Source organism: Nuphar pumila, chromosome 4 (assembly GCF_984573655.1).
Source record: "Nuphar pumila chromosome 4, dmNupPumi1.hap1.1, whole genome shotgun sequence".
NCBI lineage: Eukaryota > Viridiplantae > Streptophyta > Magnoliopsida > Nymphaeales > Nymphaeaceae > Nuphar > Nuphar pumila.
The window spans coordinates 127,630,808-127,651,182 of record NC_143252.1 but is presented as its reverse complement, the minus strand read 5'-3'; the positions used below and the strand labels follow the sequence as shown (position 1 = coordinate 127,651,182).

At 39.4% G+C, this 20,375-nt stretch overlaps 1 protein-coding gene across 3 annotated transcripts in view; it reads left to right on the top strand.

The window, feature by feature from the left end:
- APC2 (anaphase-promoting complex/cyclosome 2) overlaps positions 1-20,375 on the top strand; it is a 168,572-nt gene that overhangs the window by 46,399 nt on the left and 101,798 nt on the right. For all 3 annotated transcript variants that reach the window (XR_016431421.1, XM_090003524.1, XM_090003526.1), the window contains one exon: positions 10,436-10,665. Coding sequence is in view for 2 of the 3 variants with exons in the window: in XM_090003524.1 (XP_089859650.1) it covers positions 10,436-10,665 (230 nt within the window). In the remaining variant the exon portion in view is untranslated. The remainder of the gene's footprint in view (positions 1-10,435; positions 10,666-20,375) is intronic.

The following is a 20,375-nucleotide window of genomic DNA, read 5'->3' as shown; positions in this document are numbered from 1 at the left end:
AAAACTTACTGTCCAAAGTTGAAAAAACCTTATGAGAAGAAGGTAGCTACTGTGGAATCAACGAAAGAATCAAATGAGACGTCCATTGAAAGCATGTCTCTAACTCAGCTGGTAGAGGCACTACAACCTCTTCTCAAAGGAGCTTCTTCCTCTGTCGGAGTCGTCATTTCTTCTGTTGGCATCTCCGATCCAGGTAAACCTCTATGTCTTCTTGACTCTGGTGCTTCGTTTCACATGACACCAAATATAAAATTGCTTTCTCAGTGTAATAACTCAAGTGGATCTAATGTTTTTACTGCGGATGGAACAACTCTTGAAATTAAAGGAATAGGAAATTTCGAAAATAGTTCTCAAAACTCAAAAGGATTTTGTGTTCCGAAAATTGGATATATTCCTAAACTGAATTTAAATCTCTTATTTGTATCTTAGCTAATTGACCATGGGTGTAATGTTTCCTTCTCTTCTCATGCTTGTCGGGTACATGATCACCAGTCAGGGAAGCTGATTGGGGAAGGCCATAGAGAAGGAGGATTGTACTATATGGATTTTTTTGAAATACCCAAGAATACATTATGCTGCAATGTTCAAAAATTAGGCTTGGATCTTTTGCACCAAAGATTTGGTTATCCTTGTATGTCCAAGCTTCAGTTCTTTCCAAACATGGAAAAATTTTGTAATCTTGAAAATTTTAAATGTGAAAAATGTATTCTTGGAAAAATGAAAAAATTATCTTTTCATGAAAGAACCTTTGTCTCTACTCGACCACTTGAATTAATACATTCTGATGTTTGGGGTCTTGCACTAGTTGTGTTAAAAGATGGTTTTTTGTATTATGTAATTTTTGTAGATGACTTTACACGATATACTTGGATTTATTTTCTTAAGCATAAGTCTGAAGTGTTTTCATTTTTTCAAATATTTCACAATATGGTCAAAAACCAATTTAAAAACGATATTTCAATATTTCGTACTGATTCAGGGGGAGAATTCTTGTCGACTGAATTTAAAGAATATTTGAACTCATATGGGATTTCACATCAAAAATCTTGTCTCTATACTCCTCAACAAGACGGGTTAGCGAAAAGAAAGCACAAACACATTATAGAAACATCTAGAACTCTTCTCTTTACACATCAAGTCCCTAAAGTCTTTTGGGCCGAAGCTATTTTAACTGCAGTTTATCTTATTAATAGAATGCCCTATCTTCAATAAATAATATCTCTCCCACTGAAAAAATTTATAAACAAACTCTAGATTATTCTAGACTAAGGGTATTTGGGTGCAAATGTTTTGTTTTTACAGATAAGAATGACAAATTTTCTCCCCGTGCTATTCCCTGTGCCTTTTTAGGATATGCTAGTCATCAAAAGGGCTACAAGCGTTTCGATTTTAAAAACAACAAATTATATATTTCAAGGAATGGGTCTTTTCTAGAAAATGAAAGCCTTTTTGAAAATATAAAGTCTACTGAAATAGATGAGTATTCATTCTTGTTGGATTTAGTTCCAAAGAATAGTGAAAGAGAAATTGATCTGGATGATCAGACGAGTATGATTGATTCTGATCCAATTAACGACGGTCAGGATTGTATTCAATACTCTAGGCGAGGAAACTTAGAAAGACAGTGTGCCCTGGATAAATACACAAGGGAACAAGAAGTTGCTTCTTCTAGAAAATCCACTAGGATCTCGAAAGTTCTTAAAAGTTTGTGTCTTACGAGTCTTTTTCACCAAAACATCAAGCCTTTATTGCCCTAATTCATTCCTATGTAGAACCCCCCAGTTATGATATAGCCAAGGATCAACCAGAATGGGTCGAAGCTATGAAAGTCGAATTAGAAGCCTTAGAAAAGGCAAACACTTGGACCATTCAAGATCATCCTCCAAACAACAAGAAACCTATTGGTTGTCGCTGGGTATACAAGGTGAAAACTAAGAGTGATGGCACTCTTGAAAGATTCAATGCCATATTAGTGGCAAAGGGTTATTTCCAAGAATATGAAATAGATTACGAAGAAACCTTTGCCCTAGTAGCTAGAATGACTACTGTTAGAATCCTAATAGCTCCAACATCAATAAAAGGGTGGCATATTTTTTCAAATGGATGTTAAAAATGCTTTTCTAAATGAAAATTTAACTGAAGAAGTACACATGAATCCACCACCAAGTTTGAATGTTCCCAAAGGGAAAACTCTTCTCCTAAACAAGGCTTTGTATGGTCTCAAACAAGCTCCAAAAGCTTGATATGACAAGTTTAGTAAGGTTATGCTTAATTTTGGTTTTCGTTTTTGTCTTACTGACACAACTCTGTTTGTTAAGAATTCGAATGCAGGTATTATCATCCTTCTACTCTATGTTGACGACATGATCATCACCAGAAGTGATAAACAGGGAGTTTATGATATTAAAAAATTTCTCAAAACACACTTTGAAATGAGTGATTTGGGTTTCTTGAAATACTTTCTTGGTATAGAAGTTGCATACTCACCTAGGGGATACTTGCTAACTCAATCTAAGTTTGCATTGGATATTGTTGCCAGGTCAGGTATTTCAGTTGAAACCTGAAATTGTGAATGTCAAGATGAAGATTGATGATGGAGAACCACTTGAGAATCCAACTCCATATAGACAACTTGTCGGGGCTCTATCGTGTCTGTCCATCACAAGACCTGACATTGCATATGCCGTGCATACAGCCAGTCAATTTCAGCATGCCCCAACTTCTGTTCATATGTGCGCAGTTTTGCGCATTATTAGATACATTAAAAATTCTATTTCTCGAGGTTTATTTTTATCTGCTTCTTCTAATTTAGAATTGCTTGCTTATACTGATGCAGATTGGGGTGGTGATCCAAATGACCGCCACTCAACTACAGGTTTTTGTGTCTTCTTGGGAGAATCCTTGGTGTCATGGCGATGCAAGAAGCAACAAGAGGTCTCCCTCTCATCAACAGAAGCTGAATATAGGGCAGTGGCCACAACCACTATGGAATTAGGCTGGCTTCGACGTTTCCTTTATGATATGGGAGTTGAAAGTTCAAAAGCATCAAATCTGTGTTGTGACAACAAGAGTTTTATCTACATTGCAAGCAATCAGACATTTCACGAACACACCAAGCATATAGAAATAGACTGTCATTATGTTCGAGAGAAATTTTTGTGCGGCACCATCAATCTTCCCTATGTTGCTTCAGAATATCAGTTGGCCGATTTCTTCACCAAGCCTCTCGCTGCTCCTAGATTTCACTTTCTCTTAGGCAAACTTTCGGTTATCCAACCGTAAGTTTAATGGGGAGTGTTAAAATATGTAATCTCATATCTCATATGTAATCTCATAAGTAGCTCATGTAATCCCTTGCAATATTTTTCTTTTTTTCCAGTTAGTTTTTAGTTTGATTAGTTCTAGTTAAAACCCAACTAGAACTAACTTAAATCCCCATTTTAGGACTCTCAAAGGCTTTAACTTTTTGACTAGTCAAAAAGGCCTTTCTGACCAAGTCAAAAAGGTGCAGCTCCAAGGGAGCCGTTGGACTCCCAACAGCTCTAATAGAGCCGTTGGGAGTCCAACTACTCCCTTGAGACTCCTCTTATTCCCTCTATAAATATGGGGTTATTCCCCTTGTACAGATCATGCTCTTGAGTGTGGGATTTTATCCCAAGTTTAATAAAAGTTTATTTTTTCTATTTTTGTTGTGAATACCCTCTTTCGGGTATGGTGTATGTTTGGTGTTGATGCTCTCTTTGTGAACCATTGCGGTTCTTGTAATCTCATTGTGAGAACTTGTTGAGAGGTATTTTTTGTGGATTGCATTTTCTTACCGTTTCAAGGGGCGACACACAGGGGGCGCCCATCCCCTGTGTTTCTTTTATAAAATGCAAAGGGGGGGGGGAAAGGGAGAGGCATTCAAAACCCCTCCCCCGAACTCCCGCTTTCTCCCCTCTCTCTCGGCTTCGACCCTCCCCAGCGCCTCCCTCCTCTCCGATGAGCTCCTATTCCGGTGACCCTCACCCGTCAACTCTCTCTCCCCCTCTGCCATCTCTCATCTCCCCTCTCCCTCTGTGTCTCTCGCTCGGCTCCCCCTCTCCGGCGAGCTCCCATCTCGGCAACCACCGCCCGACGACCTCCCACTTCCCCGACGACCTCCCTCCTCTCCGGCAGCCTCAGGTGAGTCCCCTCCCTCTCGCTGCCTCCTTTCCCGTTAGCTGCAGGCAGGTGCCAAAGGGTCCCTACTTTGTTTTTCCAAAGCATCGACAGGGGCCACTGACCCCTGCCCCGATGACTCTGGAGGTCGACAGGGGCCATTGGCTCCTGCCTCCTCTCCTGAAAGCCGCAGGGGCCTTTGGCCCCTGCGCTCCCTCTCTTCCTTTTCCTATGTCCAGCAGGGGGCCATCGGCCCCTGCCCCTGCCCCTCTCTTTGGTTTCGGTAGGGATAGACACCCCTGCCCCTCTTTTTATTTCGGCAAGGGCAAGCCCCTGCCCTTCCTCTTTTACGAGCTAGTAGGAGCCATAAGCTCTTGCCCCATTCAGTTTCAAGTCAACAGGGACTGTTGGCCCTGCCTTGTATTTCATAGAAGCCGAGTCTTCTCCCTGTCCTTACTTATTCGTTTAAGTGCATGCTAACAACGTACTTTTGCAGTCTGCGTAACGGAGCCCGTTCGCGCCCCGCGAACCGAACCAACGATCACCTACGCTCGAAGACAACTTCTTCCTCGTAATACCCCAAGGTAGGGGAAGTTGCACAAGGACTTAAATAATTGAATCGAGCTTAAATAATTAAAGATCGAAAGGACTTAGTTACATCTTTATATACATATACGTATATAAGTACACTTTTAATTTAAGGATGCAATTTCACGATCCTTGTCCTTTGCTTTCGCATTTTCTGTTTCTGTTTGCCGCCACGGTTTGCGACTAGGTTTTGCTTTCGTATTTACTACTTACTGTCTTTTGCTCAAGGATGCGGTTTCGCGATCCTTGTCCTTTGCTTTTGCATTTTCTGTTTCTGTTTGCTGCCGCGCTTTGCGCCCAGGCTTTTGCTTTCGTATTTACTACTTTCTGTCTTTTGTTCAAGGATGCGGTTTTACGATCTTTGTCCTTTGCTTTTCACTTCCTATTTCTGTCATTTTGCTTTGCCGTCGCGCTTCGCACCCAGGTTTTTGCTTTTCGCATTATTGTCTTTCATTTTTGCCTTGCCATCGCACATGCTTTTCCCTGTTGCATTCTTCACATATAATTCCATGGTTTTGACCTCACGGAATGTGCTTCGGCCTCCACCACTCTCGCTTTCACAACTGTGGTAGATTTGAGGCTTAAACAACGCAACCTCGAAGTTAATTGGGTCCTTTGCGAGGTTCCCAGTTCTTCGATTGCGCAATTCTGTCGGTAAAGTTTGAGCCCCCCCCCCCCCCCCTTTTTTTTTTTGGTGATGCGCTATTGCATCTAAGCCTCTCTGACTCAGCATATTCGGGAGGAGTATCCTTTCTACTATTTTCGTATACCCGATATGTTTCGGGAAAATCCTTGATCTGGGGAAAGATCAAGTTGTTGGGAGATGGGTTCTTTTGCGAAGCCCATTTATCGAGAACAGTGTCGAGACTTGCGTAACATCCAGACACTGTGTTATCGGATGTGAGATTCGAGAAAATCGCATGCCATATGTAGGCAAGTTGTTGATCGTTTCAAAAGATTTAGAATGTTAAAATAACTTTCTAAAACATTATATCTTTGCGAAACACACTGCTGAGACTCCTATTGAGGACCTATATCCCTTTCCTCGTAGTGTACTCTTGAACATGCGAGGCATGTTAGTACTACGACGATTGGATGAGATGATCTTATGACCTCGATTAGTGCTTTGTACACGTTGCTGAAAACACATAAAAATGGGATCGCCTTCACAGACAAGATGCTCGTTTGGTCTAATGGACCAGAGCATGAAGAATGAGACGATGACTAAGAAACCCCGTCGCGCTCGATTCAACCTGGCTTCGCCAAGAGAGAGGACGAAGGGTACCAACTCCGATAGACAGTCCATTAATAGCTATTTACGGGCAAAAGACGCGGCTTCCCCAGTCATCGGAGGTTAGGGGATAGGGGCTACCAAAAGATAGCTCTATGGATGCATTCCTATCAGGCCTTGGGGGCTTATTCTCTCGACCACCGGTCGTCCCCTTAGGAATAAGATTCAGTCAGACAACCGAGGTATCTTAAAAAACATAGCATAATGAACTCTCGGCTTGGTCTCGGCTGTTTCGACTCACGTGCCATGTATGTACCCGCATGACCGGTTAACAAGAAATAACTAAATTGAGTATGCTCACATTTCAGTTTGTTACACACTCAACTTTCTAGCTTTTAGCTCGCGTGCAGTTCAACTTATCTGTTAGCTTTCATGCTTGACTTAGTTGCTTAGCTTGCTTTTTCAGTTTATCTGCTTAGCTTGCTTGTGCAAATTGCTTGTTTAAGCTTTCTTGATCAGCATATTTGCTTGACTTACTTGCTTAAGTAGGATTACTTAGCTTATTTGCTTAGTTTGCTTGTTCCGCTTAGTGTTCAATTACTACTTGCTGCATTAATTATTTATGCCTTATTTAGTTCTTTCTGTTCTTGTGCTCACCTATTAGTTTTTCGTGAAACTAACCCATTTCATGGGTACAGGTGATGAATAGGTGCACAACAGGCGATGACGCGACTGCGAGATGGCCTCAGGATCCACTGTTTCTGCTCGTAGTTCTTCCCCTGGACATTTTGGGTTTTTGTTACGGTTTCCTTAGAGGAATCCGGATTTTGTACAAACTTGACATTTTCTTTTTATAGAAAGAATGGTTTCCTAAGTAAATTGCAGATCGTCCATGGTAAATCCTTGTTCTCTCGCTAACGTGCCCAAAGTCAAACTTGTCCTTTTTCTTTTAAAGAAATCATTTTTGCTGATTTTAGAAAATAAATTCTTTAAAGAAAATAAATTTTTTTCAACTATTTCAAAGGTTTTATAAAGTTCAAAATTTTGGGGCGTTACAATGATACAGTACAATACATATCTTTACTATGGGCAAAAGTGACACAATACACACTCGTATCGCGATACGAGTGTGTATCACATGTATCGTACGATGCGACCCTTTATCATGCTGCATTGTACGATACATAGTGCATCGTATGATACACCTTCTACGCACTTTAAAAAGGTTGAAATTTGTTTTTTATTTTTTGGGTTTTGAAGACCTCTTGAGGGTTGACTTTCTCATTTGTGTGGAGGCCATTAGAGTGATATGCATGCACCTTAGGAGTCGTGAGAGCAATTTGGGGGCCAATCCGTGCACAAGGGAGAGAGCTTTTGCGGTTTGCTCAAGTAAGAGTGCATTTTCACCATTTTCCACTCATTGAAGTGGGTTAAGGTAAAAAAATCTCTATTATGAGTAAAATTATAAAACTACCTTCCAAAAAATTTATACTTTAAGGGACCGTGCCCCTGAACCCCCACTTTACGGGAGGAGGGGCTAGCCCCTTGCAACCCGCCGCCAACTTACCGTGAAGTTGGATCCAAAAAAATTCAGGATTTATATCAAGAAAGAAATCAGGCTCCACACTCCAACAAAGATGACATCAGATGATCCAGCATGGCAATGGGGCACTCAAGTAATGAGTGAAAACCGATTGAAAATCGAGTGCGACTATTGCCATAATATTTTTGTTTATGTAATATGAAAGTATGAGTCTTGTGGCATGTTCTTAATTACAAGATATTTAATATTTTGCATTGTTCTTGTGAGATAGTTGATGTTTGGTGATGTCTTATGCAGTGCTTTATATGTGATTTTATGGTTGCATTTTGTGCAATTCATCATTGTTTCATGTGTTATGATTTTTATAGATTTTTCTTGATTTTTTTTGAACTTTTTATTAAAAAATTATGATTTTTACGATATGATACATATCTTATTTTGGGCCCGACTGATACTGGCAACAATACGATACTTACAACCTTGTGTAGAACAACGACTTAAAGTTCCAGTTGCAAGAAGCCCTACTCAACAATGTGATACTTTTGCTAGTGTGTCACAAAATAGCGGCACACAACATTTCATGGGTGAAGAAAGGGAAATTCAGGACAAGTTTTATGGCCAGGTATATCATAGAAGAACTGAGTATGTCCTTGTTAAGCAGAATGATTCTACTTTTGATAATCCACATGTGGCACATGATGCAGTTCAACCATTGTATGCTCTGCATAGAGAAGAAGAACTATTGCATGGTAACACCACCAGTTATAAAATTATACAGCCAGTTCTTTGAAGATCTACCATAGAGAAGCATCCCATTGATAGATGGGTTTCATATAATACCTCTAATGTTGAGTATAAAGTATTCTTTAATGCTATCCAGCAAGATCAAGAACTAGTCAACTATTTTCAAGCAAGTAGAGATTACATATGGATAGAAATGATGAAGGAAGAGATAAATGCACTGCATGTCTGTCATACTTGGGATATAGTGGATAGACCTCAAACTAAAAATGTTGTGAAAAGTAAATATGTCTGGAAACAAGACGAGCAGCTCACTACGTGGCTCAGCTCAGCTTGTGAATTGAGCTCGCCGAGCCGAACTGTAAGCCAGCTCATTTTGGTAAATGAGCCGAGCATAAACTTTGCAAGTTTGGCTTGGCTCGGCTTGTATAGACTCATTTTACATATTATATATTTATAAATTATGCATGTTATACATATATTATATATAATATACATATTATGTATGTTTTATAAATCTGTCATACATACATTATATATGTTCTGTACATTATCAAGCTTTAAAAACACTTAAAAATATATATTAAAAAAAACAAGCCAGCTTGTGGCCGGCTCGTAAAGCTCGACTCGTAACAAGCTTGAGCTGGAGCAGGGGTATACCCAGAGTTACCAGAAGTGCCTAGGTAAGTGGGGAAGCGCGAAACGTCGCTTTTCCGAAATGCGCGGGGAAGCACACTTCCCTTTTATGGGAAGCATGCTTCCCTGCCCTTCTCCCTTGCTTCCCCCATTTTTTCAATTTTTTTTTGTATTTTTATTTTTTATTTTTTAATTTTTTTGCTTCCCCCTCGCTTCTTAGGTCGCTTCCGAGACGATTCCTGATTCGCTCTTAAGTGGTCCCACACTTCCCGCTTTCTAAAATTTTGAAAGTGCCTCGCTTCCCGCTCCTGCTTCCTGCTCCCACTTCCTCAACTGGCAACCATGGGTATACCCTTAACAAGTTGAGCCTGAACAACCCCAGCTTGACTCGCTTTGGTCATTTACCAATCCTAAATGTAAGACTCGTGCCTTTTGAATTTTTTTTTTTGTTTTGGATCTAGGTTGGATCCGACCTGATCCGGGTCTATAACCCCACGAGCGAGCCTGCCCCGATTCTCTTTGCTAACCCGACGTGACCCCTCTCTGAGTAAGGCGCAACCCGACGGGAAGCTATTGAGGACACTTATTTTCTTCTTTTCGCACATGAACTATTTTTTGGAAAAAAATTATGATTTGATTTAATTCACATCTTCTGCGAAGGATTTTTTTTTGTTTCCATTTATTTTGCAATACGAGTAAATGAAATGCGTGTACATGCCTGCATATGTGAGTATGCATGTGTGTGTGGGATGTTGTCTTGTTTTTGCAGGTGCGTATGTGTGTTTGTATATCATCTGGTGAACTGTAGTGATCATTCTCTAAATGCATGCACCTTTTTCTTCTAAAGTATTTCATTAATCTTTGAATTTGTTGTTATTTTGTGTGCATGGTTCTTTATGCATGTACCTATTCATCTGTGCATTGCATGCATCTACCTGCATGTACATATTATGTAGGCTTATGTACTTTTTACATAAAACTTGCATTAAGCATGTCATACTGAAACTATTAGTTGAATATCATATGCATTCCTTTATAATTATTCTGCACCTTATGACTTTCCATTTCCATCATCTTGTAAATTGGAGGACTAAGTGACATGGGTACGTCCCTGGACGTTGTACTCATGTTGACATGGATAGGAGTGTGGGGTTTGGCTCAGGTATGGGTCAGGTTGAACCTGACCCACATAGTTTTTTTTCTTGACTAAGGTCAAAAGGGCAGGACCATTTTGGTCTCACCCCAGACCCAAATTTTCATGGCTTTTTCCCACCCTCCTCTTGATCCCCGACCACCATTTTCTTCGTAGGTTGTTGAGAGAGAGAGAGAGAGAGAGAGAGAGAGAGAGAGAGAGAGAGAGAGAGAGAGAGATCCACTGCACTTCTTTTTCTTCTTCTTCCTTCTCCTTCTCTTTCTTCTTCGTCCTTCTTAGGCACGAGCAAGGGAGAGAGAGAGCGGGAGGGAAAAGGGTGGAGGATATTGGTCTCTCCATATGTTTATTTGTCGATCAGTGATCACTTCTAAGATCCACTTGTTTGCTCACTTTATTCATGCAGGATGTTATCCTCCCATTTCTTTCTGCTCTTCTTTCTTATTTGGGAGATACATTTGATTGTGTTGTGGGATTATCTAGTCAGAAGTCACCTTTGGCTTTTTCTCCTTCATTCCACGGTCACTCTGAGGGACTTATCAGATGGAAACTGCGTCTTGAGTACTTTGCATATGAAACGTTGCAAGATTTGAGGATCGCCAAGCTGTTTGATATAATTGTTGATTACCCTGACAGGTTTGGCTTCCTTTGGCATGGCTATTTGTCCTTCTTGTGCTGTTGCTTTTTGTTTGCTATTTCATTTTTAAATATATTCTGCTCTTTTGCGTTTCACTTCCTAAGTACAGAGTACTGACCCTCAGCATATACCAATTTCATTTATAAGAGGGGTTGGTTCCTTCTTTATTTTCATTACATTTAAAATCATCTAGAAGAGTCATCTCGCCTAACCTTGGTCCCTCTGTCTGAGTTAATGGAGGGTCGCTTTGTGGCATCAGCTATAAGATATTGGACTTGGGAATATTTTGCTTCTTTTCATGTCATCTATATAGATCCTATGCATGACTGTCATTTTCAGAAGGAATTGGCATGCATCTGTTAACTATTGTTCTTTACTCTCCTATTGCAAATACTTGTATATGTATTGAAAAGCATCTCAGTCATAGTGTAGAATTTTTTAATATGTATTTGGATTTAAAACCTATTTCTACATGCACATATGAATGGTGAAAATCTGAATAAGATAGGAATGTATAAATGGATTGTGCTACTTAACTAGTCAGAAACTCAAAATTGTGTTTTTTTTGACCTAGCTAACAGGGTTATTTTCATAAGTATTACAGATATGGTACTATGTACAATAGAGGAGGGAGATTTGAGAAGAAAGAATCATCATTTTAGTGTTGTCAACAACCAGCTTTGGAGTTCGTGCTTGGCTTGACTGACGTCAACATTGAGGAGATGGCTGGTGCAGTTGGAACAATTGAGTTAGGGCTTTTCTAGCTGCTGATTTTAGAGGCTCGTTGAATCAAGAATCATTGCAATCACCATTTTGAGAAATCATAGTTGGGGTTTGGCAAGGAATGGAGAAGAAAGACTCTATTCACATCATTCCCATGAAGATGGATGGGACCAACTATTCCTATTGGGCTGAATATGTAAAAACTGTTGTGAAGAGTCTTGGATATGGTGGATACTTGGTTGGATTTAAATGAAATCTGAGAATTATAAAGTTTACTTTAAAGAATAGGATAGGGATAATGTCAAGGTTAAATCCTGGCTATTGAGTCCACTTAAGCAAAATATTGCTCAAAACATTGTGAAGTTTGAGGAAGTGAAAGAGGCATGGGATTACTTGAAGCAAATCTATGAGCAGTCTAATTGGGTCTCAGATATCAGTTGTCTCAAGATCTTAAAAACTTGAGACAAGAAGGGGAGTCAATTCAATCCTTCACAAAGTTCCAACAGTTATGGGATGCTCTTACCCCCATGCTTCTGAATGTGAAGTGTTCAAAATGTAAGAATGTAAGAAGCTAGAGGTTGAAGCTAAGGACCAACATCGGGTCATAGACCCGCTCATGGCTTTGCACTCTGAATTTGATAGTGTGCACAATGGGATTCTCCATAGAGCATCTCCCTACTCTTGTGCAAGCATTGGTTGAGCTTATGGTGGAAGAAACCAAGAATAAGGCTTTTGGTATAAAATCATCTGAAGAGATGGCTTTGGTTATATCTAGGCCACAAGGAGGTAGAGGAGGTGGCGAATCTGAAGTCTTCAGGTTTGATATGAGCTCAGTCATGCGCATTTACTGTAAATAACTTGGGCATATGAAAAATAATTACCTAGTTCTCAAGAAGAAGATAGGAGCTTTTGTGGTCTTATCCAGTGAAGGCATTGTGAAGCCCAAGGAGATGCAGGCTCAGTGGTGTCCAGCCATCCTTGCCTACTATGAGTAGCAGTTCAAATGTGACTATGAGTAGCACTTCAAATGTCTTGTCAGCTGGCTAGACTCAGGTTCTTGAGTGCATTCAGCAGGAGATCCGACAACTTTTGACTCAGTCAGCTGTTGTTTCTCACTTCTCTGCTCCTTCTGATTCTGCCTTTGCAGGTATCTTTGATAGTTCTATTGATTGACTAATAGATTTAGGGTATGTTTGATGGCTTGTCCAGGGTTGGACGAAATGAACAAAAAGAACGTAACAGAACTTTGGTTCTGTTCATTCCGTAACAACTGTTCCAAGTCCAACGTTTGTTTGGACCGTACTCAAATGCTATGTTCCAAATGTCCATTTGATGATGATGTGCGGACAACTTGGACAATCATGGATAATGGATCAAATTACTTCGTTTTGGATCATATGACCCGATCCGTCTGTAATGAAGTGCCAAATGAATGAAGCGAAATCTCCAAGAGCAAAACACATATACACAAGTAGCCACTAATGGGCAAAAATACAACAAACCACAAAAGTGGTAAAAACACACAAAATAAAGTGAAAAAATATATTCCACTCAAGAGGGCTTCAAAGAAGCATATATACAATGGGGGAGAACCCGTTTATTTATAGGCACAAGAAGAGGCCCCTTGGAAGGGCTCCTAAGGGACGTTCGAGCCCTTCCAACGGTCACAAATGTGACCGTTGGAGGCTCCAACGTCCCAAGGGGGGCTTTTCCAAGGAAAAAGGAAAAAGAAAAGAAAAAGAAAAGAAAAAAAATAAAAGAGAAAAAAGAAAGGAGAAAAATATACATGGCGTGAAATGGTAAAAAGACTATTTTGCCCTTAGTGGGTATTACAAAGAAAATATATATATATATATATATTTATACATGTAGATAGACACATAAACATATATATATATATATGTAATATATATATATATATGTGTATGTGGTATAAAACTCAAGAGTCATACTATGAAACTTTGGGAGAGGGTGATTGAGTATAGGTTGAGGAAGGTTGTCATGATATCGGAGAATCAATTTGGTTTTATGCCTCGAAGATCAACTATTGAAGCTATACATCTTCTTAGACAACTTATTGTGAGATATAGAGAGAGTAACAAAGATTTGCATATGTTTTTTATTGATTTGGAGAAGGCATACAATAGAGTACCTAGGGATGTTCTCTGATGGACAATGATGAAGAAAGGTGTTTCTCTAAAGTACATTAGTATAATTAACGATATGTACGAAGGAGTAGTAACCAATGTCCGCACTTGTGGAGGGGTGACAACCAATTTTCCTATAACGGTTGGGTTACATCAAGGATCTGCATTAAGCCCTTTCCTATTTGCTACAGTGATAGATGAGCTTACGAGATCAATTCAAGAAAATGTGCCATGGTGTATGTTGTTTGCTGATGATATTGTTTTGATTGATGAGTCTAGAGCTGGGGTTAATGCTAAGTTAGAATTATGAAGACAAACATTGGAAGCAAGAGGTTTTAAGTTGAGTAAGAGTAAGACAAAATATATGGAATGTCGGTTTAGTAAGCAACGAAGTAGTGATGGGAGTGTAGTGAAGCTTGGTGAGCAAGAAATACCAGTGGATGACTGTTTCAAATATTTGGGATCTATCATTCAAAAGTATGGAGAAATTGATGGAGATGTAAATCATAGGATAAAGGTTGGGTGGATGAAATGGAAAAGTGCAACTGGAGTGTTGTGCGATCGTAGAATGCCATTGCGGTTGAAGGAAAAGTTTTATAGGATGACAATTAAGCTCGCTTTACTATATGGTACGGAATGTTGGGCTACCAAGAGACATCATATTCAAAAAATGAGTGTAGCTGAGATGCGTATGCTTAGATGGATGTGTGGAAATACAATAAAAGATAAGATTCGAAACGAGGAGATACGTAAGAAGGTAGGCGTTGCATCCATTGAAAATAAGATGAGAGAGAATCGTTTACGGTGGTTTGGACATATTCGGCGAAGGCCTAATGATGCTCCAGTTAGAAGGATGGAGAAATGAAAAAATATATTAGTTAAAAGAGGTCGGGGTAGGCCTAAGAAGACTTGGATGGAGATGATAGGAAAGGATATGAATGCTTTGAACCTCACCGAGGACATGGCATTGGATATAAATGATTGGAGGAGAAGGATTCATGTGGAAGACCCAGAATGATTTTCTTTTTTGGTTCATATTGCCGACCCCAATTGTTTTGGGATGAAGGCGTAGTTGTTGTTGTTGTTGTATGTGTATGTGTCGTGATCTCTCTCTCTCTCTCTATATATATATATGTACAATCATATTTTAACACCCCCCTCAAACACACGAGGAGATCACCAAGAGTTTGCTGAAAAGAAAGTAAAAGCGAGGCGATGGCAAAACTTTGGTGAAGAAGTCCGCCAACTGGTATTCGGTAGGAACATATGGCAAGTGAATAGTGCCCCAGAGGAACTCATCACGAACATAATGGCAGTCCATCTCAATGTGCTTGGTTCGTTTATGGAAGGTATGATTGCATGCAATGTAGATAGAAGTCTTGTTGTCGCAACATAACTTCGAAGGAGTTGAGAATGAAATGCCCATATCTTTAAGGAGACTTCTTATCCATACAATCTCAGTGGTGGTAGTGGCCATCACACGATATTCGGCCTCTCTAGAAGAGAGGGATACTTTCTGCTGCTTCTTACACCTCCATGAAATAAGTCTCTCTAAGAAACACACAATAACCTGTGGTGGAAATACGATCATCAGGGTTACCACCCCAATCAGAGTCAGTATAAGCAAGTAAAGTAAGAGGTGAAGAAGATGGTAAGAATAATCCTTTAGTTATGGTGTTCTTCAAATATTTGATAATTCTCATGACTGCAGCCATGTGAATGGTAGAAGGAGCAGTTTGAAATTGGCTTGCACTATGAACCACATGAGAAATGTCTGGCCTGGTGATAGATAAATATGTTAGTGACCCAATCAACTGACGAAAAGGCGTGGGATCTGTTAAAATGTACACTCAAAATCAATATTGTAAGTATAAATATATATACTTATATACATAGAGATACGTATACATATATTATATGTATACGTATCTCTATATATAAGTATATATATTTATACATTTTTCTCCTTTTTTACCCGAAAGGGTATTTTTGTCATTTTACATTTTGCGCATATTCCATTTGGAATATGCTGTAATTTTTCCCATTATTTTTGTAATTCTTTTACTGTTTTATTTTTCTTTTTTGCACTCTCAAAAAAGTGCATTGGGGGTCTCCCCAATAGAGTCGTTGGGGAGCTCCCAACGGTCACAATTGTGACCGTTGGGAGCTCCCCAACGACTCCTTTGGGGAGCCCCCTCTTGCACTCCTTCTTTCTTGTATAAATAGGGGTGTTCCCCCTTTGTATTTCGTAAGCTTGAGAGACTCAAGCATTTGCTTTTTATGAAATACATGCATTATTGCATGTTTATTATTTATACGCTTTTTGCGTATTTTGTTCAAGTGTTGTGAGAATGCTTTTGTGCACTTCTTTTTCTAAAGTATTTGTGCGTATATGCGTATTGTCTCTTCGTAGACAATTTCACATGGTATCAGAGCTCGATTGGTGATCAAGGATCGTGGGATTCTTCTTTTTTCAAGTGCCTCGAAAACCGTGCCTTCGGATTCTTAGAAGTAGAAGTGGTGGATCTCGCTTCTCAAATATTTTAGAAGGATCTTATGCAAGCTAGAAGTTGAAGCATTGTGTTGGTACGCCTCCCTCTCCTTTTCTTTACTCCATAATGGGTGTAAAAGAGTCTCACTTCGCGCTTGGCTTCAAGTTGAATGGGTCCAACTACCATATTTGGGCCGGGAACATGGAGGCTCACATAAAAGGTAAAGGATTATGGGGTTATGTGCAAGGTTCAATTCCGGAACCGGAACCCAAAATAACCATGATGGACAGAAATGAAATCAAGATTCTTGAGGGAGAAGAAAGGATCAAAGCTCTTGAAGAATACTCCAAGAAGCACGACGAATGGGAAATGAAGAACTTCAAGATTCTTTCTTGGTTCTTCGCATCCGTCGAAACAAAGATTAATGCCAACATTATCAAATTCAAGAAAGCATCGGAAGCTTGGCATTATCTCGAGAAAATGTATACATCAAGAGATCTTTCCCATAAGTATTACCTTCAAAAGAAGGCTCTCTCCCTTACTCAAGGTGAAATGTCCATTAGGGAATATTATGCCGACCTCTCCTCCATTTGGGATGAGCTTTCCATGCTTGAACCAAAATAGAGTGGAGAGGCAATTGAACTCCGCCACAAGCAACTTGAAGAAGATCGGTTCTTCAACTTTTTGAATGGGTTAAGACCGGAATTTGAGCAAATAAGGTCATCACTTCTATCCTCATTTACCCCTCCATCTCTTGAAGATGTTCTCACCAAATTAAGTGGTGAGGAAACTCGTATGAGTTTATGTAAACAAGGACCAAATGTTCTTGTGGTTCCTTGTAATCATGAAGAAAACAATGAGGTTAATGTCGTATCAAGACCCGGAAATAATGTAAAGACCTATCGTCCTCTTCATTTTAAATTCCAAAATCAAGGAGGAGATAGTGGACAAAGAGGAAAGAGGGACTATAGCAAGACTATTTGTCACTTTTGTAAGGAACCGGGGCATATCAAGCCCGTATGTTCCAAATGGAAGAGACTTCTAGCCATGGCCACCACCGGTGTACCACAAAAGGAAGATGCCTCATCAAGTGGGTCACTCTCGTTGAATCAAATAGTGGAGGCCCTTCAACCTCTTCTCAAGGGAGCTACATCCGGCGCCGCCGTGTCTACCTCTTCCATTCCAGGTAAAGTCTCTTGGCTTTTGGACTCAGGTGCATCTTTTCATATGTCCCCAAACATGTTTTCACTTTCCGTTTTTTCAAAACATGCTTCTCCATCCTTTGTTTCCACTGCGGATGGAACCGCTCTTGAAATTAAAGGAATAGGTAATTTTGAAACTCAAGATTTTTTCATTCCAAAAATTAGATTTATACCTAAACTTAACTTAAACCTTCTCTCTGTTTCTCAACTCTCGGACCATGGCTGCGATATTAAATTTTCATATGACAAATGTTTAATACAGGATCGCCGGTCCGGGAAATTGATTGGGGAAGGCTTTAGAAAAGGAGACTTATACTATATGGAATCTCTCCGAGTTCCAAAATCTTTTTGTAATGTTGCCCGGAACAAAGATATAAACATATGGCACAAAAGACTTGGTCATCCTAATGTCACCAAGTTGTCTTATCTACATTTTGCAAAGGATCTATGTAAAAGTTCTTTTTCCTGTAATGATTGTATTCTCAGAAAAATGAAAAGTTTACCTTTTGAGCAAAGAACTATGTTCTCATCTAAAACCTTCGAAATTGTTCATTCCGATGTTTGGGGACCCGCACCTGTTGTTTCAAAAGGAGGCTTCTCTTACTATGTTATTTTTGTAGATGATTTCTCCAGGTATTCATGGATATATTTCCTAAAGTACAAACATGAAGTTTTTACATGTTTTAAAACCTTCCACTCAATGATCAAGAATCAATTCAATAGTAATATAAAGATTTTTAGAAGTGATTCTGGAGGAGAATATCTATCCAACCAATTTAAAACATATCTTGAGGATCACAGAATTATTCACCAAAGATCTTGTCCTAAAACCCCTCAACAGAATGGATTGGCCGAAAGAAAACATAGGCACATCATTGAAACCACTAGGACCTTGCTTATTTCTCAAAACATTCCTAAGAACTTTTGGGCTGAAGCAGCCCTCGCTTCTGTTTATCTGATAAATCGCTTACCATCTAGGATATTAGGAAAAATATCCCCTTTTGAGATCTTATATAAGCTTGAACCTGATTATAATAGGTTACGTGTTTTTGGGTGTAAATGTTTTATACTTACGGATAAAAACGACAAGCTCTCTCCCAAAGCTATCCCCTGCTCCTTTCTTGGGTATTCCGAAACTCAAAAAGGGTTTCGTTGCTATGATCTTCGAGATGATAAGTTATATGTTTCTAGAAATGTAACGTTTTTAGAAAATGAGAGTGGATTTGAAAAAAATGTTTCTTAACAAGAAAATTTTGATTACTCATTCCTTTTTGATTTATTGGCTAGTAACGATGATATATCTAGTGATGATGATGTATCATCAAACCACGATGAGGATGGTGATGTTGAAGAACATAACCCTCTCAATGATCAAGAAAACAGGATTTCAAGTGATCCGATAACCTACTCCTGTAGAAACCAAAGCAACTTTAGAAGTGCCATTGACCAATATAGTGAGCTTGTACCTACTCTCGATCACCGAAGATCTGAGAGAAATAGGAGACCGCCAACTCGGTTTGTCTCTTTTGATTCCTTTTCACCCCGGTATAGGGCTTGTCTTAGTGCCATTCATTCTTATTTTGAGCCAAGGAATTTTGAAGAAGCCAAAAAATGTATAGAATGGCAAGAAGCCATGCAGAATGAACTTATTGCTCTAAAAAGGGCTGAAACTTGGGATTTCCAAACTCTACCCATGGGAAAGAAAACTATAGGTTGTCGATGGGTTTTTAAAGTTAAAACTAAAAGCGACGGATCCCTGGAAAGGTATAAAGCTCGCTTAGTTGCTAAAGGGTATGAGCAAGAGTATGAAATTGATTATGAAGAAACTTTTGCTCCTGTAGCCCGAATGGTTACAGTTAGATGTCTCATTACTATTGCATCTATTAAAAATTGGAACATTTTTCAAATGGATGTGAAAAATGCTTTTTTAAATGGTGATCTTAACGAAGAAGTATATATGGATGCCCCACCAGGCATGAAGATTCCTGAAAATAAAGTTCTTCGTCTTCGAAAGGCTCTCTATGGATTGAAACAGGCTCCCAAAGCCTGGTATGATAGATTTACCAGTGTAATGTTGGAAAATGGTTTCTCCTCATGCTATACTGACACTGCTCTATTTACTAAGAAATCTAAAGCAGGGATTGTCATATTATTGCTCTATGTTGATGATATGTTAATTACCGGTGATGATGTTCAAGGAGTCAAGGGTATTAAGTCCGTCTTGACTTCAAAATTTGAGATGTCAGACTTGGGTTTTCTGACATATTTTCTTGGAATTGAGGTTGCTTATTCGCAACGTGGTTATTTTTTATCTCATTCTAAACTTGCTTGTGAGATTATTGACAGATCCGGGATTTCAGATGACAAAGTATGCGAAACTCCTGAAGTTGTGGGAGCAAAAATGAAAATTGACGATGGTGTTCCCTTAACCGATCCTGCCCCTTACAGGCAGCTGGTAGGTTCGTTAATGTATCTTAGTATTACTCGACCTGACTTATCAAATGCTATACACATCGCCAGTCAGTTTCAACACGCTCCCACAACCGTTCATATGAGTGCTGTTCTTCGCATCGTCAGATACTTGAAGGGCACTGTAAATAAGGGAGTATTTCTATCTTCCTCTTCTGATTTAAAATTACTTGCTTATACTGACTCAGATTGGGGAGGTGATCGTAGTAACCGTCACTCCACCACTGGTTTTTGTGTTTTCCTAGGTGAATCTTTGATTTCATGGCGGTGTAAAAAGCAACAGAAAATCTCTTTGTCATCCACTGAAGCCGAATACAGAGCCATGGCATCCACTACCATGGAAATTGTATGGATTCGACAACTTTTGGAAGATATGGGAGTACCTATCCGAGAACCAACAAAGCTGTGCTGTGACAATAAAAGTGCAATCTATATTGCCAAAAACCACACCTTTCACGAGCGAACAAAGCATATAGAGATGGACTGCCATTATGTCAGAGAAGAATACTTGAAGAAGGTCATTGATCTACCATACGTGACGTCTGAGTATCAACTTGCGGACTTCTTCACAAAAGCTCTTTGTTCGCCTAGATTTCATTTCCTTCTGGACAAACTTGCGGTTATCACACCGTAAGTTTGAGGGAGGGTGTTAAAATGTACACTCAAAATCAATATT